This window comes from Vulpes vulpes, chromosome 5, assembly GCF_048418805.1.
Source record: "Vulpes vulpes isolate BD-2025 chromosome 5, VulVul3, whole genome shotgun sequence".
Classification (NCBI taxonomy): domain Eukaryota; kingdom Metazoa; phylum Chordata; class Mammalia; order Carnivora; family Canidae; genus Vulpes; species Vulpes vulpes.
The window spans coordinates 78,410,017-78,434,944 of record NC_132784.1 but is presented as its reverse complement, the minus strand read 5'-3'; the positions used below and the strand labels follow the sequence as shown (position 1 = coordinate 78,434,944).

The following is a 24,928-nucleotide window of genomic DNA, read 5'->3' as shown; positions in this document are numbered from 1 at the left end:
GGGCTAATTATACCAAAGCCCTAAACATGTTCCTTTTCATTGATTCAATAATTCTTGTTCTAAAATCATAACCCCCCAAAATTAAGTCAAAAACTAAAACTATAAGGTTGACATTTATAAAATGAAAAGATATTAAAATCTCACTCCCAGTGTTGGACACATGACTACAACATAATTACCATTGTATATAAATTGATGTTTTATAATAAGGGACAATACTTATCATTATAATAGTAAGTGATAAGAGCTAGGTATAAAACTGCATTTACAAGAGCCCAGTTTTGTAAAAATATAGGTGCAGAATAATGAACAGAAGAACACCAGAAAGTTAGTGGTTCTCATCTGTGATCTGTAGAATTATAGATAATAGTTTCTTCTTTATTAATTTATTCATTTTTCCATGTTTTGTAAAATGAGGCTGTATTACTCTCATAAGCAGAAAAATGATAATTTCTGAAAGGAATCCAAGGCTAAATATAGATTTATTTTGCCATAGAACTCAGAGCATGATCCTCCACCTTTCATATTTTTCCTAGGCTAGCACTTTTTGTTTCAGTTACTTCTCTTTGAAACTACTGTTTTTGATGCTTTTAGTTTTTTTTAAGATTTTATTTATTTAAGAGAAAAAGAAAGCACAAGCAGGGGGAGGGGCAAAGGGAGAGGGACAAGCAGACTTCCCACTGGGCTCAGAGCTCCATGTGGGGCTCAATCCTTAGACCCCAAGATCATGACCTGAGCTGAAGTCAGATGCTTAACTGACTGAGCCATACAGACTCCCTGATGCTTTTAATTTTTTACATGATACCACATGGGAATAAGGAGAAGGACTACACAGTGTTAATTATTCTGGGAACTGTCATGGGTTTTAACAATGTATTAGAAATGCCTTTGCTTCTACCTGAATGCTAGAGGAGAGGAAAAAAACTCCTTGGTTGGCAGGTTGCTTATCAACCTACGCAGGCCAAGCCACATCAGGACAGAATGAATCATTAAATGTACACACTGTGCGAGGCATTGTCGGAAAAGCAAACACAAGGAAAGCTTCCAACTGTGTTTCCATGCCTCCTTTCATTTTTATCTAATGTCACAAATCATATAGAAAATTAACTTGGAACCCAAAAAGAAGATGAACTGTTACTCTATCAGGAAGAAGGCTCTAGAGCGATGATCAGTCCTTTCAGCTGAAATCCTAGGCTGCTGTCCCAGTTACCTTGTTCTACAGTTTTTAGCTGAATTAAAGTTCTTTTTTTCCTTTTTCTTTTTAAATTAAACACCACATTACATGCAGTACAATATGAGAATCACTTCCATTCCCTGAAATCACAGTGTTTACAAATAACTTTGCTAGAAACATCATCATGTCTTCTTCTTTTTTTTTTTTTTTTTTTGTATTTTTTTTTATTGGAGCTCAACTTGCCAGCATATAGAATAATCATGTCTTCTTAAACTTTTTATCACTGGTACCTTGACACGCTGGATTTCTCCAGCTCCTTTCTTATGATTCAATCAGTACATGAAGGAAGGGTTAGCCACAGTGGTGGGAGTAGGGTTTCCACGTGGGAATTTCTTCCCTGCATTTCTCAAAACCAATTATTTATTTTCAAACCCAAATTCTCAGAAAAGGTAGATGAGAAATTTGGAAAACTGGAAAAGGTATTATAACTCTCCTGCAAGAATTAAAGTATAGTAAGCAACACAGAGAGGCTACTGGTTTAGAGGAATCCACTCTAGTTGAGGGCAAAACAAGAGCAGGAAACATGACACTCAGAGTCAAAGGTTAAATTTATGTTTCAGCAATGAGGACAAGAAGCACTGGGTGAGAAAGAGTCACAACTGGAGCAGTCTTGCTGGTAGCTGTTTCCATGTGTGAGTTCATGGCCCTGTCTGCTGCTAACAGTGAATCATCCTCGCAAATAAAATAAACATTCATAAGTGTATATGCCTAGGAAACTTTATACAAATCCTATGAGTGATATTCCAAGAAATAACACATTTTGGAAGCAAATAAGTCCTTAGATTGGTGGTTTTGACATGTGATTCTGCACAGTACTGTTAATGTTAAAGGGAGATCTGAATGTTTCTTTATACAGATACCACCCAGTAATGTTCATGGGAATTTTCCAGCATTTGAGTATTTTCTGCAGTCTGCAGTACTTGGTAAATACCAATACACCTAATATTAGTAATTATTAAATTTTAAATACCTATAATAATGAGTAAAGAGGAGAAAGAATGGCGAGAATCTTTTTACATGGCTTAATTTTTTGCATTCCTGAAAATCTCTAGGAATTCCAATTTCTCCTTCCCTTATGTTGAAGACCAAGGAAACCATATAAGGAGTGTATGTTTGTGCATGTGTGCATTGTCCAGTTACAGCTAATGAGTGCAGATGGAGAGATGGCGACATAAGAGAAGGATGGAATGAAAGAGATGAAGCAACAACACATCTTGGGCAGATTGTTTGCTTTGTGGATATTATATGCATCAGAAATAAACTACAGTATCACACCATCAAGCATTGCAACAGACATTTTCATAATGACAATCACATTCCCATTCCTCACCCCCTCTCTCCCTCTCCTTTTCCCTCTCCTAGTAGTTACTTTGAAAACCACATTATAAAATTATGGATTTTAATGAAAATAATTAGAAGCTTGAAATATGGTGGTATTGCCTGAGCCTCTCTTTGCCCACCAGCTCCAATCTGAGAATTGTTCTAGTCGCTTCTTCTTGATTTCAGTCCAGCTCTCATAAGCAGGAAAAAGCATGGTGATCATAGCATTGGGAAAAAGAAGCTACTCAACAGAGATGGTGTACAATGTTGTGTAACCATCCCCAGAGACCACAGATCATATACTTGGTGATCTTTATGAAACTATTTTAGAAAGACCCTTTGATGCCATAATACAATTGCTTCAATAAATATTTATTGTGGGCATTCATTTACTCATTTTTAAACAAATATTTAGAGAGAATCTACTATTTGCCAAAGTTTCTGACTCCATGGATCTAATATTCATGAGGGGTAAAAAAAAGACAATACATAAATAGACAAATGCTATGAAAATATAAGGAGAAGAGGGCAGGGATTTGGGATAAAGAAGAGTGTTGAAGGATGGTGACTTGGGGATGATAAAGAGCCTATATTATGTACCTAGTACTGGGCTATATGCTTGAATTCATAGACAAAACATAAAATACCTGCTTTCAAGGAGGCTACCAACTATGGGGAACAGAAACACACAATTATAAGTCAATCTTTTTTTTTCTAAAGTGGAGAAGAATAATATATGCAAGAAGCCCATGGTATAAGATATGCCCATGTCTTCCTCAATGTAAGTTTTGGTAAGTTCTTGCATGTGTTCTCAAAGAAAGGTTTATATCATTTTCCATGACCAAGGAGCTCTTAGAAACACTGACTCCAAAATGTCTAAGATTCCCTCCACTTGCACATATGAGACCACAAGCCTCCGGCAAATCTCTGTAAGTATATGTAAGTGTCCACTGGCTTGTTATATCTTGACTCTTCTTATTTCTGAGAAACTGCCACATATCTGGTCTCCTCTCTTGTCCAGTGTGGACTAACTTCCTATTAGACCATCTTGGAGGATGATAGCTTCTCTCTGGATGTTACTATAAGAGTATCCTTGGCTTCACACTGCCTCCTAGCTTCTGTTTCCAAAAATCCCACCAAAGATTTAATATCTCACCCTTTGCTTATCTGGGAGAAAAGACAAGGCAAAAAAAGATTTTTCCATGAACTCCAATGTGAACGTAATTCAAATTTCACTTTAAGCAAAAAGGAAAATGTAGTGAGCTTACTTTGTTTTTATTATATTTCAATCAAAATGTAAATAACATACAATAAAATACATAGATTTCAAATGGTTCAGTTTGACGTATTTGGGCAATTGTATTCAATAATAAAATCTTTCCATCACCCTGGAAATTTGTCTTGTTCCTCTTTCCAATCAATTCCTCTCCCTGCCGATCGACCACTGTTCTGACTTCTATCCCCAAAGACAAGTGTGCCCATTCAGGAATTTCATATGAATGGAACTCATATAGTAAGTATTCTTTTGCATCTGGCTTCTGTCGCTTAACATGATATTTTTGAGACTTGTACAGGTGGCTGTGTATTTCAGCAATTTGTTCTATTTAATACCTGAATCGTATTCCATTGTATGAATATACCACAATTTGTTAATACATTTTCTTTACCCACTGTAAGCTTGATTCTAATGTCTCCTCTGCACTCCTGTTTCTGAATTTCTTATGCTTGACACATGAAATGGGCACTTATCATTGGATAGGTACTCTGACCCCCATAATCCAGATCTTCTGCATTCCCATGCTCCACAGGCCAGAGCCTAACACACGTGTCTCAACCAGGCCTTTCTGGAGATATTTTGTTATCTGAGCTGTTGGTGATTTTTATCAGTGTTTATCTCAGACCAGCTGAAAGAGGAGGCTGGGAGTGTGGAGCTCTTAAGATATACTCCCAAGGCTGCTGACACCTCAGAACAAACAAAAGAGAAGGGCCTAGTGTCTCTTGAGCTGCTAAGTAGGTTCCAGGGACCACAATCACCAGTTTTTTGGTATGCAAATAGGGGATCTTATAGGTTAAGTGACATGCCTAAGGTCACACACCCATTAGGTGGCAGAGCTAGAGGTCAAAGCCAGGTCTGTCTCACTTCAAAGTCCCTGCTGCTTCTACTACCTCTGCATCAAAGAGCATAACCAGAAAACACTGGATTGGAAACCACTTCATGTGGTTCTACTTTTGGTTCTAAGCCAAAACTAATCAACTGACGTTAACAAGTCATCCACCCCTCAATTTACTCATTTGTACAATGAGTGATGCCTTAGTTGAGCTTTGCAGTGCCCTCCAGCTCTAGATTCCATGACTGTTTGTGGAATAACTCCACACTGCGGAATTTATAAGTGACTAGAAACGATTAGTAAGGAAATGGTAAATGCAAAAGCAGCACCTTTCCCCGTCATTAAAAGCGTGCCAGGATCAGGTTCTAAGTTACAACTTTTCAACTTTACTCTTCTTTTTAGAAGCCTCCATATTAGCAACATTGGTCTCTTTACTGAACCCAGGTCATGGCATACATGGTCTTACAACCTGGCCTCTGCTCATACCATCCTCCAGCTTCAGACTCCCTCTCTGTGTCTTCCCACTTATGTAAACCCTACCTATGTTAAAAGAATGCCTCTAGTTTATGTCCACCATGAAATATTTACTTATTACCCCAGTCTACAGATAGTTCTCTCTCTGAATTCCTGCAGCATTTTCCCTACTGTGCTTGGTATCTGACAGCAAACACTGTATTTGTCTCCTCCTGCCACTGGTAACTTTAAGCTCTTACTTCTTGATCACATCTTCTATCTGCAAGTCCACTATAGACTCCTGGAAGGTAGAACCTGAGTGTTAGCCCTCAGACTTCTCCATAATACTTAGGCCAGAACAAGAACAGGATATGGAGAAAAGCCCAAGTAATGCTTTATTAATAAACTTTGAACAGATCAAATATAGTTGGAAGCTTAGGAGATTTTCCTAAGTCCTTTTTTGAGAGGGCTAACCCTCAGTTTCTACCTTCACAATTTCACAGCATGGCAGAAAAAAGGGACTCCCAGTTCCTGAAACCTTGAATCAGGATAATTCCGAACTCTGGAGGAAAGACTGTAATGAACAATCACAACAACCAGAACCTGAAAGGTCAGGACAACTAAGTATTCATACCCCTCAGGGGAACAGAAGACAACAGAGATCAGCCAAAATGTGAGCCAAGAGCTAGGGAATCTAATGAAAGATGAAGAAGAGAGATGAAGAATCTCAGTCAGAGCCTTTAGGGCCAGCTACAGGCAGGAGGACTGTGACTTGTTTTGCTAACACTCTTGCTGCAATTTTCCAAGAGATCAAGACTGACCACCTCCTTGCAGGGATCTCCACAGGGACATCATCACCCCCACGTGGACAAAAATTAGTAGTCGGAGCTGAAAAAAGAATCTTAGTTTTTGTTTTGTTTTGTTTTGTTTTTAGGTGGGGGTTGAGAAGCAAAGGGAAAGGAAGAGAGAGAATCTTAAACAGGCTCCACACCCAGTACAGAACCTAGTGCAGGACTAGATCTCATAACCCAGAGATCATGAAGTGGGTCAAAATCAAGAGTCAGACACTTAACCAACTGAGCTACCCAGGCACCCCAAAAATCTTAAATATTTTATCCATTTGTGGCTCTCCAAAGCTCATCCCTATCTGACAAAATCTTATTCTGTAGTATTTACTTTCATAGGAGCTGGAAAGGATTGAAGATAAAAGATATAAAGGGTCTTTAAGAGAATACTAATGGAGGATAGTCAGAAGAAAGGCAGGATAGGGGCCCTATCCTAAGAGGAAACTACCCTTAAATGGAAAAAGATCCCATCTTGTTATTCCACACCACCCTGAAAGGAGCCGAGTAAACAACTACCTGATGGGTAGATGAGCATGTGAACAAATACTTGATTGGGTGACAGGTGCATGGAGGGTTAATCAGATTAAAACAGCTCACCAACAATCTCATAAAATCCCTAGACTTAGAAACTCCAACAGCAACCCCTCAGGTCCTCTCCCTCTTTGGGAGCTTTGTACTATCGTCCAGTAAGCTTTGCTTTGCTACCCACCACTCTTCATCTGCCTACCTCTTCCTCTCCAAGAACCCCATGCACTGAAGGAAAAGAAATCCTGAACCAGTACCTGGGCAATAATGAATACAAGATTGAGAAATGCTGCTCTTGACTGACAGAGCTTATATTTCCCTTCTCGGAGTATTTTTACTCTCTTGGAAAAATGGAGGCCCCACAGTGTGGTATGAAATGTAGAGATGAAAGCAGCATGAGTACATCTGAGTAGCAGAGAGGTGGGTGAATTAGACACTAACCCTATAAATACCGTCTCATTTCTAAGGACACTGCTTGCCTCCCAAACTCTCTTTCCAAGGCCTGAGCCAGCAGACATCCACAAGAACCCAAATACCAAACCTGCTAACACAAAGCTCCCCTCATCTTCCGGACTCAGATTAATAGCCATGTTTCAGAACATGGTTCCTGACTTCCTGTGGGGCCTGTAGAAACATAACTCCAGCTGATTAGGTGGTGAGGGAGCTCTCTTGAATGAGATTAGTGCCCTAAGTGCAGCTTTTGGAATCACTTGCCCCAAGACTTCTTGCAGTTTCAACATCAAACTGGAATTTTAAACCAATCTTGGATTATCTGATCAGCAGCAGTGAGGTCATCCATGAGGTGGGTTCTCTTCCCCATGAGAAGATGAGGTGAACTATACAACAAGATCTCCAGCCCTTCCTCCTAAGGGAATATGGCCTTGCCTTGAAACAATCCTTTTCTTTTATTAAGAACTTCCTTGTCTCTCCTCCTACTTTCTTTAAAAACTTCCCATTTTGTACAGCTCCTCAGAATTCCCCTCTACTTGCTAGTGCAATGGCACTCAATTCATGAATCCCTTAGTAAAGCAAATCAGATTTTCAAATATACTTGGTTGAATTTTGTCTTTTAACACCATGAAGGGCCTAATTGGATGACTAGAAGTTCAGAAGAGTCAAGTCCCCACGGTCAACAAGAAGCAAGAGATGACAAGGAACAAGGTTCAGGAGCATCTCTTCCTTTTCTCCTCCCTGAACTCCTGGCTGTGGTATCTCCTTGGAGTGGAGTCCCACATGCTGAGTGAACACGTCTGCTAACTGATTTTGGTCCCTTCGTGCTTATGTGCAATCTCCCTGCAGTAAAGCATTTTGCCATGTTGTTTGCATCTAGCCTTGCCTCCTTCCCTCTGATGTCCTCACCTCCCTATCTTCCAAACAGAATGTCAAGATCTAAATTCTTGCTCCCAGGTCTGCTTTCTAGAAGACCCATTTAAGATAGTAGTTGTCTTAGTCATTTCAGGCTACTATAACAAACTATCATAAATGAGGTGGCTTATGACAACAGAGCTTTATTTCTCACACTTCTGAACGTCGGAAGTCTGAAATGAAGGTATGGGCAGATTCATTGTCTGGTGGAAGCTCACTTCTTAGCTCATAGATGTTTGTCTTCTCCATGGCAGAAAGGGAGAGGGGACTCTCTGGGGTCTCTGTTCTAAGGGCACTAATCTCATTCAAGAGAGCTCCCTCATGGCCTAATCACCTCCAAAAGACACCTCCCCAACCTCCTACTACCAGCATTCCAGGGGTTAGGTCTCAACATATGAATCTAGGGGGGACACAAACATTCAGACCATAGCAGTAGTAGAAGAAGGAACTCATAATTATGTCTCATGGGCAAGGTACAGAAATAAATGCTATGGTTCCACCCACATTTCCTACCTAGCTCTGACCAGATGGATAGACAATAGAATAGCTCGCCCTCTCTTTCTTCTCCATTACCCAGTTATTTTAAAAATTACCAGTGAATAACTATACAGTTAGTCTATAGGTCAAATCATTTCCTGTTGAGGAGGGAGGGAGTGTTCCTGGTTTGGGCAAGAAATACCTGCACTATGTTAGGAGGCACATGTAAGCATTAAAAGGGATGTATTGATTTAGGCCCTATCTCTGGCTATATAGCATTCCTTGCTCCTGCCCATATCAGGGTTTGCCCATTTCAGTATATCTGTGAACCATCCCAAATCATGTCAGTATTTTTTTTTAAGATTTTATTTATTTATTCATGAGAAACACACAGAGAGAGGCAGAGACACAGTTGGAGGGAGAAGCAGGCTCCACGCAGGGAGCCTGATGTGGGACTCAATCCCAGGACCACAGGATCACAAACTGAGCCAAAGGCAGACACCCAACCACTGAGTCACCCAGGTGCCTCCAGTATGTTTCTTTTCAATATTAAAACCTAGAGTTTATTTCATTCATTAGTCACAGCTAAGAGCCCTGACTGTTGAATTCCTGAATCCCGGGATTCCCTTCCAACACTACCATCCATTTAAGGGGTACAAAGGCATCTCCCCTTCCACTACAGATGGCATCTCTTTGGAGTCATAACCCCTACTGCAGGAATTTCACTCAATTCTTGAGGTATTTACTAAGTGCTCCTCCTCTACTAGGCATTACATAGGAAACAGGAGTTCAAAATATTTACCATCTCTGAGAACACAAGATACACAGCAAACAATTCACTTGCTCCAAAGAGCAGCAACAAGGAAAGCACAAGTGGAAAAAGACACCTGAAAACAAAAAAAAACAAAAAACAAAAAAGCAGAGCTGCCCATCTATTCCTCATTTACATCACTGAGGCTGGGATTTGAAAACAAAGGTTTGTTTGAGGAAAATGCTTCAGGGATATGATCCCCAGTGACATCAAAAGAACTAAATGTCCCCTGAGAGCCCAGCACCAGGACTTGTACTTGGGAAAAGAGTTTGGTTCTGAAAAATACATAAGAGCAGCTCTCAGGCTCTCCCCTGCTACCCTGTCAACAATCAGTTAAGCTAATGGGTCTAGATTCCCGTAACTTCCTGAGATCTTACCATCCTTCAGAGGTGGGTCTTTTTAGACATTAGTGCTGCTCTTCACCAGATAGACAAGTGCCTCAGGGACTCAAAACAATTAGTGTGGGACTAGGGGACAGTGGGAGAGACAGTGGAGGAAGGTGAAATTAGAGATTGTCACTCAAAACTACACATGTCACCTTTTGCCATTTTAGTCAAGCCCAAACCCAGGGCTCAGTGAACACAGGATCCTCTAAGGCAGGTCTGTGTCTTGTCCTGAGATTTAGATATAGATGTATGCCAGTTCATCTCATTGTAGCTTTGGGTGGGAGTCTCCCCTCTGTAGGTAAGTTTCCTCTCTCGGATTTGTAAGCCAAGCTTCTCAGGGGCAAGGAGACCTGCTCAGATCTACTCTCGGTATCCACTGCCCTTTGGTTTTCCAGAATCCCAGAGGAGGAGGATTCCTAGGTTTTGGCTTCCTCATGGAAGGAAAAGTCATTTGGGGTTGTGGCTATCCCTAACTTTTCAGAGATTAGTGAAGAAACAGGAAGAGTGAGAGGAGGCAATATGAGGAGAGCAGAAAGATGGGAAGGAACCCAATGCTCTGGCTCTGGGGTCACTGTTCTTTTCAACTGGCCACAGAGAAACCAGACTGGGTCCAGTCTCCCTTCCCTGGCTCCGGGCTACACCTTCGGTGGTCGTTCTAGCTTCCTGGTCAATTTTAGTTTTAAAGATAACTTCTACTTTGGTACTAAAGACCCACTTCCAGGTATTCAAAAGCCTAGCCCAATTTCAAACTTCAATTTCACATGCTTCAAAGCATAGGTCCTACCCCTGGAGCTCAGGTAGCCTGAGTATGCGTAGTGGGAAGGAAGAATGGGAGTGGGTACTAGGATTAAAGTCTTCAAGTCTGCTGCCATGGAAGACTGGCAGTGGGTGAATTTAATGTGGCAGGCATGCTCTGTCATGACACTATTTGGGGTTCTCCAGAAGCCTCCTTTCCCAGACAACTGCTTCAGGCAATGAATTTTCTCCCTGATTTTTTATGATCCCCCTTTCACAAAAGAGCCATTCCATGACCTCACTGCTACAGCTTCCTCTCCTCTGTCAGGCTACTTTTTTGGCTGGAGTCCCAACAGCAACCGACAGCACTTACTTGACCTGTGGGAAACTCACCTATTCAAATATGCCATGTCGTGGTGAGGGTGCAGAATTGCCCCCACCCCTGCCACAAGGGCCTAATCCAGTGAGCCTCTCACCTTTAGAAGTGGGACGCGAACACAAGTCTTCAGGTTCTTAAGAAGCCCCTTAAACTTTCTCCGTTCTTCACCTAACATCTAGCCATCAGCAAAGCAAATGTCTGGCTTCCCTTCCTGTACACATTGTCCAAGAGCAGCTCTTCTGGCGGCCTCCCCCTAACGGGAGTGTGCAGGAGCACCCACATGGCGGTGTATTTCAGTAAGCACTCCTAACCCCCACCTCATGTCTCCTTCCCAAAAGCTTCACTCAATGGCTCTTCCCATTTGTGTCTTCTTAGATTTCAAGATGAAAGTGAATGCTGAGAAAGGGTATAGGGCCATTCTGTTCATTTTTAAGTAATTCCTTTCAGGGATATCTAGCGTCTTTAGAATATGGAGTACATCTCTTCTGTTATCCTTGGTTTAAGACATTTAACTACATTTAACATAACCATAACTCTCAGAGTCATGCTCAAATTTAAAATGTGTTCATGGAGAAATGTCTATGGTGATGGCTGTCTTTCCTTTCTAGGGCATTTCCTGAGTGTCTGCACTGCTGACATAGTTCCTTTTTAAGTAGTCTCTTAAAAGTTTGTTTTGCGAAAAACAAACTCCACCTCCTTGCAATGGCCATAGCCAAATGGTACCATACTGGTTTTTCTTTGGGGGCATGAAGCCCTTGTGTTTCTTTCTCCAGATCAGCAGATATATGCATCAAGGAAATCGAACCACCATCTCTGGGTTCCTCCTTCTGGGACTCTCCAGCCAGGCTGAGCACCAAAAGCTTCTCTTTGTGCTTTTCCTAGGTATGTACCTGGTCACTGTGGTCGGGAATGGGCTCATCATTCTGGCCATTGGCTTGGATTCTTACCTTCACACTCCCATGTATCTCTTCCTTGCCAATCTGTCCTTTGCTGATATTTCCTCCATATCCACCTCAGTCCCCAAGATGCTGATGAATATTCAGACCAAAACTCAATCTATCTCCTATGAAAGCTGCATCACACAGATGTACTTTTCTATTGTGTTTGTTGTTATTGACAATTTCCTCTTGGGAGTCATGGCCTATGATCGCTTTGTGGCTATCTGCCACCCTCTGAACTATGTGACCCTCATGCAACCCAGAATCTGCGTTTTGCTCACAGTCATTCCGTGGGTCCTCAGTAACGTGGTCGCCCTAACACACACCCTTCTGCTCATTCCATTGCTCTTCTGTGACAGCAACATTCTCCCACACTTCTTCTGTGACTTGGCTCCTCTGCTCAAACTGTCCTGCTCAGACACAAGTATCAATGAACTCATGTTGTTTATCGTGGGCTCATCAGTTGTCACCTTCCCCTTTGCCTTAATTCTCTTCTCCTACATCTGCATTGTCAAGGCTATCCTGAGAATCTCATCCATGGAGGGAAAGTGGAAAGCTTTCACCACCTGTGGCTCTCATCTGACTGTTGTATTACTCTTCTATGGGACCATTATAGGGGTTTACTTCTTCCCCTCATCCACTCACCCCGATGACAGAGATAAGATTGGTGCAGTGCTCTTCACTGTGGTGACACCCATGATAAACCCCTTCATCTATAGCCTGAGGAACAAGGACATGAAAGGTGCCCTAAGAAAGCTCATTAATAGAAAACATTCCTGCCTTTGATGCCCTGGACATCTGAATTCTTTTTATCCTCATAACCATTTGGATGATTCTGCCCAGAGTTTGTGGCATTGATGTGACAGTTCAGCTTTAGATCTGCCTTCTATTCCAACCCTTGAGGGGTTGGGGCTTTTCCACATAGCTCTGGTCTTGGAAATGAAGCCCTAACCCCCTTGGTAAGTCACAAGCATAATGCATATCTTGATTCGAATCTATGTTACTACAAATGGGTGCATATTGTTTATACCTCAGACAATATGAACTGAAGGTAGTACATACAGTCTCTGTTTTACAGCCTTGAAAACAGTTGCTACTAATTCCTTTATTCAATATAGATTTTTCTAGGTCCACTTTTCTCAAAGTTTGTTTTGCCAGAACCACTATCCAGTAAGATGTTCATAGAAAGGTCCCACATCCAAATAATTTGGGGGCAACCCTGAGCTCAATGAAGCAAAATGTCTTCTCAGAGACATTTGGTACTTCTCAGAGCCTTTGGTATAGTATACAGTTCCAGGAGGATAGTATGGCATGTAGCAATTCTCAAAACTAAACTTAATCATATATAACCTGATTCATCACAAAGTAGTTCATAGGACCAGTATGCAAAGCACATTTGGGAAAATGCATTCAACAAAAAATCAGAGAACATACACATAGAAGGCATCAGGTCTAGTCCTGACTCTTCCCTGAGTAGTTATGAGATGTAAGGCATGTCAACTCACTTTCTTCAGCCTATTTTCTCATCTATAAAATAAGGCCATTGGTTCCAGTTGTTTCTCACTGAGGGTATATATTAGAATTATCTAGAGGAAATTTCCTAAAGGAATTCACATTCTCAGACCTTGCAGGTGCCTTCTCTGCTCAACCAGCTGCAGTGGTCTTGGGTTCAGTTTGGCAATTAAACTCACAATATATACCAATTGTCAAGCTTTGAGAAAACTGTAAGGGTACAGGACAGCCACACAACATACACAATGACATGACAGTAGAGGTCTCATGATTCCCAGGCACAGCTTCTAAATATCTTGGTCTTTCCATACTTGGAATGTTCATGGTCATGAGAGAGAGAGTACTCAGTGGGTGTGGACCACCTAGGTTCAGGAAAACTTCAGCTCTGGGGTTCCTTAGGCATTATGCCTTCTTTCTTGACAGTCCCCTTAAGGGTATATGCCTACCCCTGTTCTGGTGTAGCTGCATCTCAGCAAACGTAAGTTTCTCATCAAATACGGACTCTTCCACAACCAATTTTAAAAAACAGATAAAAGTGGTCAAGTGCTTCAAAACCATTACAGCAGAGCTGACCTGCCTCTTGGATCCAGCATACATGTAGACAGTTTTGGAACCTATTGCAAGAGGGATTAGACCAACAGTCAAACCTCAGACTTCTTTGAGGCTGACAAAGGCTACAAACAAAGTTTTACTGTTTTCTTTCCCAAGTTCACCCTGCACCTACTAACCCAGACTCCAGCGAAGGAATCAGGCTCTTATATTCTGGAAATGTCCTTCAGGTGACCTAAAACATTATTGAACCACATGAACTCTGAGTTCCCCTCCTGCTCTGGGATTTCTGTGAATCTGGATGCCAACTGGTTGATGGAGATGTCTGCTGGAGATATCTCTACCTCAAATATACTCTAGAGCTTCCCAGAAGAGCATGGTCTTTTTCTCTGTCCGGATTCTTTTTAAAAATATTTTCAGCTTTGGAGCAAACTATTACTAGTTATTTAATCTAATTCCTCTAACAATTGTGTTGTAGTATGAGGAGATTTGGTTCTAAATCCTGGTTTTTCAGGAAGTTGTGATTCAACTGCGTGATCCAAGGAAAATCATCTAATTTACTTAAGCTGTTTGTGGCTAAATGGACATGTATGTCAGGCAACTACCATAGTTCTTAGTATATCATGGACACTCGGGGAAAAAAAAAGTATTCCTCTTTTGTAACTGTCCCCTGGCTCCCAATCTCAATCCACTTGCCCTACCAAACTATGTTTATTTATCCCCAATCTAATAAGACTTCTCTTCTTCTCTAAACTTATAAAAATCTAACCTCTTTAAGAGGAAATATATAATCAGCCACCCACCTTTGTCTCTGGTATCTCAAACTTTTATGCTTAATTTGAGTCTTCATTATAAATTTAAAATCCACTTGCTTTTATATGAGTTACCAAACTAGCCTCTTAGTCCTTCCTCAAATACCTCAGAATCCACCCAGTTCCACCCACAGCTCCCACATGAACCCTGCCTTCACTACTACACAGAAAGCAGTAGAGAGTCTAGATTTGTAATCAAGAGACTTGGAGTCTGTAGCTAACTTACTGTGTGACAAGCCATGTTACCAACCTCAGTTTCTTTCTCTGTAATATAACAATTGGTCTAATATGAACAAAGAAGATACTACAACAGCATTATCATGAAAACCCATTTATGTAGAATAGCATATGCAGAAAGAGATGCCTAGGAAAAGAGTCAACAGAATATTGACAGTGGTTGTTTCAGATCGTGTTTTCCAATAATGGTCACAAGAATATTTCCATCCTTGAAGAACTTTGCCACATCCTTATCAAAAAATGGGAGTCTGTGTCTCTCTCCTTGAACCTGGAGGACTTTGGGGCTGTTTTGACTAATAGAGCACCCTACAAGTTGTCCTACATGATTTCTAAGACTCTTAGAAAAGCCAGTACAGCCTCCATCTTCCAGCTTCTCAGGACATGCACCTCTGGAGCTCTGAGTTTCCCTGTAAAAAGTCCCACTACTCTGAAGCCACCATGCTGGAGAGACCATGTGGAAAGGTCTCAGAGAGTCAGAGAGAGATGCCCAAGGAGCTCCAGCTGTTTCAGCCTTTGAGTCTCTGGATGACTCCCATCAGTCTCCACCATGGGAGTGAGAGAACATTTAGCTGATCCAGTGTCCGCATGGGCTGTCAGCACCAGAGACCCCAAGTGAAAACTGCCTGGCTGAGTCCTGTCAACTCCTAGAACTGCGAGAGGTAACAGTAAAATGACTGTCCTTGTTTTAAGTCCCTACATTTCGGGGTGGTTTGTTATACAACAGTACGTAACAAAAATAGTGGGTTTTGTCTCAAAAAATGCAGGGATTTACATAACACTGTTATTGCTTTAACATTTTACACTAACTGTCACTCTAGGAAGAAAAATATTTTTTTTATTTTGAGAAAGATAAACTATCTTGCCTCTTAGACCGTCATGCTTAACATGGTTCCAGAATCTTCTCAGTTACAGAAACATCAATTGGGCAGATCTGTAATTTTCTCTCTTCTGGTTTCATCCAGCCCAGTATGTGATATAATAATAACCAGCAGGGTTAGAACCAGGTAATATGGTTTGAATTGGTCATCATCCTTGTGAGCCAGCCCTCCATTTCCTCCAGCTCCTAGGCTCCAAACCTTATCCAATCTAAGACACAGTTCCATTCTCAGTGAGTAACAGGGAAGCTAATTTGGTAGGGATGGATTTGGATGCAAGTTGGGATTTTGCTTGAGGAAGTGAATTAGGATTAAGTTTAAGACACAAAAGACAAATGATTAAGAAAATAAAGAACCGCAAAGTTTTATGAAAGCCTTGACAAGTTTTCACAGAAAAGAGGCATACATCTGGACCTAGATGCCCGAATTCCTCTAAAAGATTCTTGTATTTGTCATCTCAACAAACATCTGTGATAAGCCTTCTATTTACCAGGCTCTGGCTCTGGCCCTGGGACTAAAAGGATGGGTAATTCACAGTCTGTGCCCTCGGTGCATTCACAAACCAGAGAGAGAAACTGACACAAAAATAATTTTAAGTGATTTGTAAGACTGGATAAACAAAGACAATATTTAGCCAATAATTAATGTCATTAGATTTTAGAATACATAAAGATTTTGCGCAAAGCAGTCAACTGAACTTTATACTATTCTTGTGCTTTTGTGATAGCAGTACCTGAAAAAAGCCAATTTGTGGCCTTATGAATAAATTAACAGAAACCCCTGCCACCTAAATGGAGGTAACACAAATGAAAGATAAATGTTTAGAAAAATAAACTGAAAAAAAATCCATACATGATGGTAGGCATGACTTGTAAAACCTGATTCAGGGAGAAGGCTGGTGGGATGGGGTAACTGGGTGACGGGCACTAAGGAAGGCATTGATGGGATGAGCACTGAGTGTTATACTATATGTTGGCAAATTGAATTTAAATAAAACATTTTTAAAATAAAAATTAAAAAATAAAATAAAGATGCCTGGGCTTTTAAGAGACCTTTACCATAATTCATAAAGATGGAAATGTAGATAACTATCTACAATATGAAATAGAAAAATTAATTGCTCTAATAAACATAAGCACATACAAAAAACCTAATGCATAAAGTGTCAGCAAATATGCATTAATTTATTTACTAAACAAATAAGTTCTGAGTTCCTAGTGAGAGTTCAAAAGCAAAACAGGACAGTGTCATTGCTTTCCTGGCTTTTCCTTCACAGAGGAGGTGACAAACAGGGAATGTATGAATAAATAAATGATGGCCATACTATGATGTAGCAAGAAGGCCTGTGATAAAAAGTGAAGGAGGGTCAGAGGGTAGACAGTGACCCCGCATGGACTAGCTAGCTATTTGAGATGGAGAGGAGAGGAGTTGGGGAAGGCCTTTCTTAGGAATCTGAGCAGAGAACTGAAGAAAATAAGAGAATGATCCATGAGAAGATCTGGGTAAACACAGTCCAGGAAAAGGGAAGAGTAGGCGAGAAAGATCCTGCTGCAGGAACAGGGTGGCACCCTCACAGAACAGTGAGCCAGGTGGACTAGGGAGGATGGGGAGGTAAACAGTCATGGTGGTAGCTCGGGACCCAACTTGGCTGAACCGTTTCAGGCCATGGAGAAGATTTTGGGGGTTTTTTGTTTTTGTTTTTTAATTTAAATTCAATTTGCCAACATATAGTATAACACTCAGTGCTCATCCCATCAAGTGCCCTCCTTAATGCCCGTCACCCAGTCACCCCATCCCCCACCCAACTCCCCTTCTGCAACCATTTGTTTTGTTTCCCAGAGTTAGGAGTCTCCCATGGCTTGTCTTCCACTCTGATTTTTCCCAACTCAGTTTCCCCTCCTTTCCTTATGGCCCCTTGCACTATTTCTTATATTCCATATATGAGTGGGACCATATGATGATTGTCTTTCTCTGCTTGAGTTATTTCACTCAGCATAATACCCTCCAGTTCCATCCACGTGGATGTAAATGATAGGTATTCATCCTTTCTGATGGCTGAGAAGACTGAATTTTATTTAAATATTTTCTGTATTTGATCCATGGAACTGGGTGAAATTACCTAGGGGCGACTACAGAGAGACAGAGAAAGACCTATGACCAAGCCCTGCATGACTCTAACATTTAGAAATATGGATCCAGCACAGAAGTCAGAGAAGCAGGAGCTGGGGAGGCAGGAAACTAGAATAAAGTCAAGTCAGGAAGACTGAGGAAGAAAGTGAAAATTCTTCCAAGAAAAAAGAGGGATCAGCTGTTTTAAATATCACAGAAGCCAAACCATCAGCCATTTGATCTTCCTTTGTGATCTGCTCATCACCCCGGGGCAGCAGTCATCCCCAGCAACCTACCAGTCCTGCAACCTCAGAATCCAATCCAGATGGACTCCTAACTCTGGGAAATGAACAAGGGGTAGTGGAAGGGGAGGTGGACAGGGGGATGTGTTGACCGGGTGACGGGCACTGAGGAGGGCACTTGACGGGATGAGCACTGGTGTTATACTATATGTTGGCAAATCAAACTCCAATAAAAAAAAAAAAAAAGAACAATCCACATGAAAACCACCGCCCGCACAACACTTTCCCAGAAGATGAAAACATCTCAAATTTCTTCTTTGTTCCCATTTTCCTTCCATTGCTTATGCCCTTCTCTCTTTATTCTCCTTTTAATAGAGGAATTTAGATGACTCAGAAGTACAGTCTCCTTTTGAAACTGGCATATGGCTTCAGGCAATACCATCTGTGATCTTTTTAACCAACCAAGAATGCTCAGGAACATCTTCTACTTTTTTTTTTTATAATAAAAGCAATACTATATTGTAACCAAGTACAGTTTATCCTAAAAATAAAAGAATCACCTAACATTCCAAAAGCAATCAATGTAATCTACCTATTAATAAGCACAAAATAGGGGCTTCTGGGTGGCTCAGTGGTTGAGCGTCTGTCTTTGGCTCAGGTCATAATCCCAGGGTCCTCGCAGGCAGCCTGCTTCTCCCTCTGCCTGTGTCTCTGCTTATCTCTCTGTGTCTCTCATGAATAAGTAAATAAAAATCTTTTTTAAAAAAAGCACAAAATCAAACTATATGATCATCCTAGTGAATAAGAAAAATCTTCTGACAAAATTCAAAATCCATTAATAATTTAAAAAAAAACAAACTCTCACAAACTAGGAATCCAAGGGAAGTCCCTTAAGCTGACAAAAAGTATCTATGAAAACCCTACATAGTGATTGGTGAAAGTTTCCCCTCTGATCAACAACAGGAGAGGAACGTGCCATCTCATAATTTCTATTCAACACTGTATTGGAAAGGAAATAAGTCAGGCAGAGAAAGACAAACACTGTATGATCTCACTTGTATGTGGAATCTAAGAAAACCAAACACAGAAGCAGAGATTGGATTTGATAGATGACAGATAGATGATAGATGATAGATAGATAGATCAAAATAATTAAATACATATTAAATGGTAAAAAATAACGATTTGTCAGTGTTTGGAAAGAAATATTGAATTCTTAAGCCATTACTAAAGATTGACAAGGAAGACATGAAGGCAAGGTCAGTGACTGCTTGGAGGCACCATACTGAGGAACTAAGAACTACGTATTGGAAGCAACAGAAATCCAGATGCTTCTGAAATGATTTTCTCCAACCTGAGAATTGGAGCCTGGGAGGGACAGAAGGGGAAATGCCCAAAGAATATCATCTAGGAGCACACCCTTTGGAGTGAGAGAGACGAGATAAGGTACTCTCTGGTCAGCTGCTCCTTGCTGCAGAACTTGGGCAGGTTGTATCACCTGTTTGGCTTCTGTATCCTCCTTTTTGCTAAATGAGATCAATCAGAATGACTTTCCATTCAAGTTGTTAGGACTAAAGTAAATCATTCACATAAAGCTTTTAGCATTAGTGCCCAGCATTAATTTGTGTATTTAAGTGTATGTTCCTTTAAGAGCCAAGTTAAAAAAAAAAAAATTTAGTGAACTCCACTTCTGGAGGTGTCTGGACCCAATGCTGATCTCAGCCCAGAAGAGAGGTTCTAGAGAGCTCTGAAATGAAGAGGCCCGCAGATGCCCACTGGGCTGTGAACCCTGGGACAATCACCATAATCACACTAATTAATGTTTACAGAACTTCACCCAGCACCTTCCTGTTGCCCACATGTACCGAGTTGCCATGAGAATAAATGTGATACACATAAAACCTGGCTCAGAGTAAATGCTCAATAAGTTTTATTTCACAGTTGAGAAAACAGACTGACAGGCCCTCACTAATCTGAAGTCATACAGCTGTGAAGTGACAGCCTGGACACTTTGGTGCCAAACCCTGAGATCTCCTATAACACAAACGCCTCTATCCCTTGCCACAGAAGCTGAGGTGTCAGAGAAACACTTGCATGGAAGTTAATGTTGGAAAAACAGCCCCCAAGATGCACTCTGTGGGGTTGTTTTACCCATTCTGCAGCTTCTAAGTGATTTGTGCAAAAACACATACAAAGACTGGCGTGTAAACTTAAATCTCTTGGCTCCCAGGGCAATTTTTCCTCTATATCTTGTCCTAAACATGCCCAGCCAACTCTTTTCTAAAAGTTTTGTCCTGTAGGTCCTTAAAATGAAAATTCCTAAAGCTCAGAAGCTGCCATTTATTTAACGTACACACGTCATTTGCTCATATACAACAACAGGCGCACGCACACACACACACACAGACACCTGCTCTCACATCATGCAATACTAGCACATCAGGGCTGCAAAATAAATGTGTTGACTGCCTCATACCTTTACAGATTGGACTTGTGTCTTTTCTTTTCATGATAAAAGAAAAAATAAATATGCAATAACAATAAATTCCAGATTGAGTGACTGAAGATTGTAGAAGCAGACCGTGTATGGCAAATAAGAGCTCAGGCTCCGCTGGGCTGGAAGCCCCATTCAACCACTTGCTTCCTGTCCTGGGGAAAACTGCTCAGCCTCTCTGAATCTCTGGTGCCTCCTCTCCCTATAAAGCAGAGCTAAGCCTCCCCGTGTCGTGGTGAGAGGTCAGATAATTCCTGCAGCACACATCACAATTCCTAGAAAGTGGTAACTGTCTGAAAAATGTTAGTTACTATCCATAATTTTTTATTATTAGCCAAAATCCACAGAAACATTAAGAAGGAAACAATGAAAGAATAAATGATGGGATTTGGAAAAATCCCTTTGGATCAAAACAGAAGTTGCCTTTGTAGACAGCTTTTGGATTTGCCAAATATTTTTACTTCACTCATTAAGTAAATGCTGTGTACAGCATTCAACAGATATTACCAAATAAGACAGAGATGGTCCATGCATTGGATCCTCAAGAATCTAGTCCTATAAAGTAGGTAAACACACTTGGCAGATAAAAACAAACAAACTGAGAACTAAGGAAGGTGGACACAAAGGTTGACTCTGGAACCTGAGAGTCATGTATTTATTCAACACATATTTACTGGGTGCCTTTTATGTGCTTACTAGGTGCTGTGCTAGGTGCTGTGCTAGGTGCTTGGCTAGGCACTGCACACCACAGAAATGAATCTCACAGATAAAAATGCTTCACCTCATGTAGTCTACTTTTTAATTGTTGAGATTGAGACAACATCAAATATGCAGCATATAGTATATCAGATGGTGGCAAGTATTTCATAGAATAATAAGTCAGGAAGTGGAGAGGGGAAGTTCGGGTGCAATTTTAAGTAGGGTTGCCTGGGAAAGTTTCCCCAAGTAGGTGCTACTTGAGGATAGGATGGAGAAACGAAGGAACAACATATTTGGCAAGAGTCCATCTAGGGCCTTCCAGAAGCCTTTGGCCTGTTCAGAGCTTTCTTAAATGCCTCCTTCACTTCCTTATTCCTCAGACTATAGATGAAGGGGTTCAGCAGAGGAGTCACCACTGTGTAAAGCACTGACACCACTCGGTCTCCCTCGGAGGGCTGGTCCTCGTTACCTCGCAGGTACATGAAGATGAGGGTGCCGAAGAAGAGGGACACAGCCGTGAGGTGAGACGCGCAGGTGGAGAAGGTCTTGGCCCGGCCCCCCGCAGAGGGGATCCTCATAATGGCCACAACAATAAACAGGTAGGACACCAAGATCGCCACCACACAAATAGGCATGACAAAGATGGCAAACACAACAATGACCACCTCCTGGGTGTAGCTGTCTCCACAGGTCAGCTTTAACAGAGGGGGAAGGTCACAGAAAATAAAGTCAATCTCATTGTCCCCACAGAAGGAGAGGGAGAAGGCTGTGACTGTTCGAACAAAGGCGCTGGAGAAACCAGCCCCATAAGCCCCAGCCACGAAGCCCCAGCGCGCCTTCTCGGTCATGATGGTGACATACAGCAGGGGCCTGCACACGGCCACGTAGCGGTCATAGGCCATGAGGGCCAGCAGGTAGCAGTCGATGGAAGCAAAGAAGGTGAAGAGGAAGAACTGAGCGGCGCAGCAGGTGTAGGACAGCGCTGCCCCCCGCTGCAGCAGCACCACCAGCATCTGCGGCACGATGGTGGACGAGTAGCAGATGTCCACGAAGGACAGGTGGCCGAGGAGGAAGTACATCGGGGTGTGCAGCCGGCCATCCACTCGGATCAGAAGGACCATCCCTGCGTTCCCCAACAAGGTGATGACATAAAAACCCAAAAACAGCAGGAAGAGAGGAAGCCCCCACTCAGGATGCTCGCTGAATGCAGTGAGGAAGAACTCGCTCACGATGGTGTGGTTCCTCCTGGCCATGCGCCTGTGGAGGACTGACAGGAGAGCCAGGTGAGGGGGCTGGAGGCAAGTGCAAGTCATGGCAAGTAAGAAAGCTTTAACCAGGGTATCTGAGGGGAAGCACCGGACTCAAACAAAGTTTGGGGTCTAACTGGAAATGGACAAACACAGAGCTCACTATAAGGTAAGATAAAAAGTTGGGCACCTGGGTGGCTCAGTAGGTGAGGCATCCAACTCTTGGTTTTGGCTCAGGTCATGATCTCAGCGGCAAGAGCTCGAGCCCCACGTCCTCTGGGCTTGGTTCTGGTAGGCGGGGGGAGTGGAGTCTGCTTAAGATTCTCTCTCTCCCTCTGCTCCTCCCCCACTTCTCTTCCTCTCTAAAAAACAATAAAGTAAAAAGTGATGAATGCTTCAATTACACTAAGAATGGACAGCAAGTGATTCCCTGACTTACAAGTCAGCTCTTGTATTTGCAACCCTGTCCCCAATTAGCTGTTTGATCTTAAACAAGGCACTTAACCTCTCTGAACCTCAATTTCCTCTTCTGCCAGAGGGGGATCATAATATCTGCCCTACTTACCAGATGAGGTTAATGCATAGATTAAAACAAATGCAAAAGTGCATTGGAAAGCTAAAAGCACTGCATGTATATATGGTAGCTATTTAAAATTTTAAATGAATGTTTTAAGGAAGGAAAATTTATATTCTATGAACAAAGGAGCATGAACCAAAAAAAAAAGTTTAAAAAGCCCATTAGCAATCAGCAATGGGCTCCGCTTGTAGGAATATTTCTATTCTCAGTCTAAAAGCAGGCATGTTTAACAAATAGCTATTATCCTAATTAGGGGTGGCTGGCTTATTAAGGGTTTTTCATTTGTTGTTTTTTGTAAATACTAGCAATAACCTTGGAAGCAAAACAACCACCATAAGCTCCTTTCAGCACCTAACAAAACACAGTAAGCACTATTTGGTTGTTCTCACCATCCTGGAAAACAGCAGTAGTGTGATAATAGCATCCAAATTTGAAAGCAGAAATATTTCTGCACTCTGGTGTCTTAGGCTTGTTAGAGGATTCTCGGCTAATGGATGTGAAGTCCTTATAGGGTTCTAGAACAGGGATGTAGAGGAGGACTTTGATTCTATTTGATTACCTGATGCACCAGCGGCCAGGCCAATATGGAGCAGAGCCATTAGCAAAAATAGCAAAGGAAAGAAGTTAGACCTGGAAGCTGCTGGCTGGGCACGGACCATCATCACCTGAATCTCTCTTTGTTAATGCCTTCCTCCTTCATGTAGCATTTCCTCTGCCGGCAACCCACCGATCCAGAGGAAACCTATGTTCTAGATCACCCACGCAAGATGTGTGACCCTAGGCAAGTCACTTTTCCTTTCTGAACTTCATTTACCTTGTCTGTGTTCCCTTTCAATAAACAATGGTACAGCATGAGTCCATAATCATAGCAACCAAGGTGAGGTGAGGTGGCTTCCAGACCTCTCTATCTATCCTCACTTCATGGAGTCTCTCTCTTTCCTCTCACCTTTGGCAAAATAATAAATCCCTGACACTAGAGATTCCTGGGACTTTGTCAGACTCAGACAACAAAACAGGTCTAGAGGGATTAGCCTTTCTTGCTGAGCTTCTGATCCAGGAGTAGACCTTGCTGGCGGTGCTTCCTATATTCACTGCCCCAGCATCATGCCTGAATTGGTCCCTGAGGGGAGTCTCCAGGGAAAGGCAATTTATCCTCATGTGACTTCTAGCGAGGTGTCTAAGATCTTTGAGGATGTCTCTCTAATTTCCAACTCCAAAAGCCTCATCCCATGTCCTGCTGTCACTCAGCAGCATCCAATGGGGCTGGTTCTTGGTCTTGCCACATTTCTGCTTTATGCCAAAAGGAATGTGCTTTTCTGAAGGTTTCCTATATCTCAGTTGGGAATTTTGTCAAGGGATTTGCCCACTGCCACTCTAGCCAGCTCTGACCTGATCCCAAAAGGAGACTGTTTTGTAAGTGCAAGTTTTACTTTCCATCACCAAGAATTGGTGACTCTGAAAATTCACCGTTTGGCAGAAACAGAATCATGCAAATGGGGAGTCACGAGAAAAATTGTTGGGGAGGCAGATGTGTGAGTGGTAAACAAACTTCTACCAGGCAAACAGCAAATTCTTTATGGTGATTGAGCTCTCCTCCATAGTACTGGTTCTCAAACTGGTTCTCCTGGTGCATAAGAATTGCCCAGGGAATTTATTTAAAACATGAATACTATCATCCCACCTCCAGAAATTCTGATAGAGTGCCTCTGCTGCCATGGGGTGCAGACTTCTACATTGTTAACAGGCTTCCCAGGTGGTTCCAGGGAGGAAAATACATTTACTGTTCTCACAGGTTTGAAAATCCCTGTAGACTGTATCGCCCATGTGGAAATTCATATAGCATAGCAGCATATTAAATGATCCATGAGGTCCTATAATTAAGAAACTTTGCTAACGCAGGGCACCTGGGGGGCTAGTCAGTTAAGCATCTGACTCTTGGTTTCGGCTCAGGTCACGTTCTTGTGGGTTGCGAGATTGGCCCCACCTTGTGCTCTGTGCT

At 41.9% G+C, this 24,928-nt stretch overlaps 2 protein-coding genes across 2 annotated transcripts; one reads left to right on the top strand and one right to left on the bottom strand.

Moving 5' to 3' along the window:
• Positions 1 to 11,384: 11,384 nt before the first annotated feature.
• On the top strand, positions 11,385 to 12,362 carry LOC112930434 (olfactory receptor 1S1-like). The gene has a single exon (XM_026012751.1). The coding sequence runs from the start codon at positions 11,385 to 11,387 to the stop codon at positions 12,360 to 12,362; it is 978 nt and encodes a 325-aa protein (XP_025868536.1).
• Positions 12,363 to 21,413: 9,051 nt separating this feature from the next.
• LOC112930427 (olfactory receptor 9Q2-like) lies at positions 21,414 to 22,358 on the bottom strand. The gene has a single exon (XM_026012745.2). The coding sequence runs from the start codon at positions 22,356 to 22,358 to the stop codon at positions 21,414 to 21,416; it is 945 nt and encodes a 314-aa protein (XP_025868530.2).
• Between the last annotated feature and the right edge of the window lie 2,570 nt (positions 22,359 to 24,928).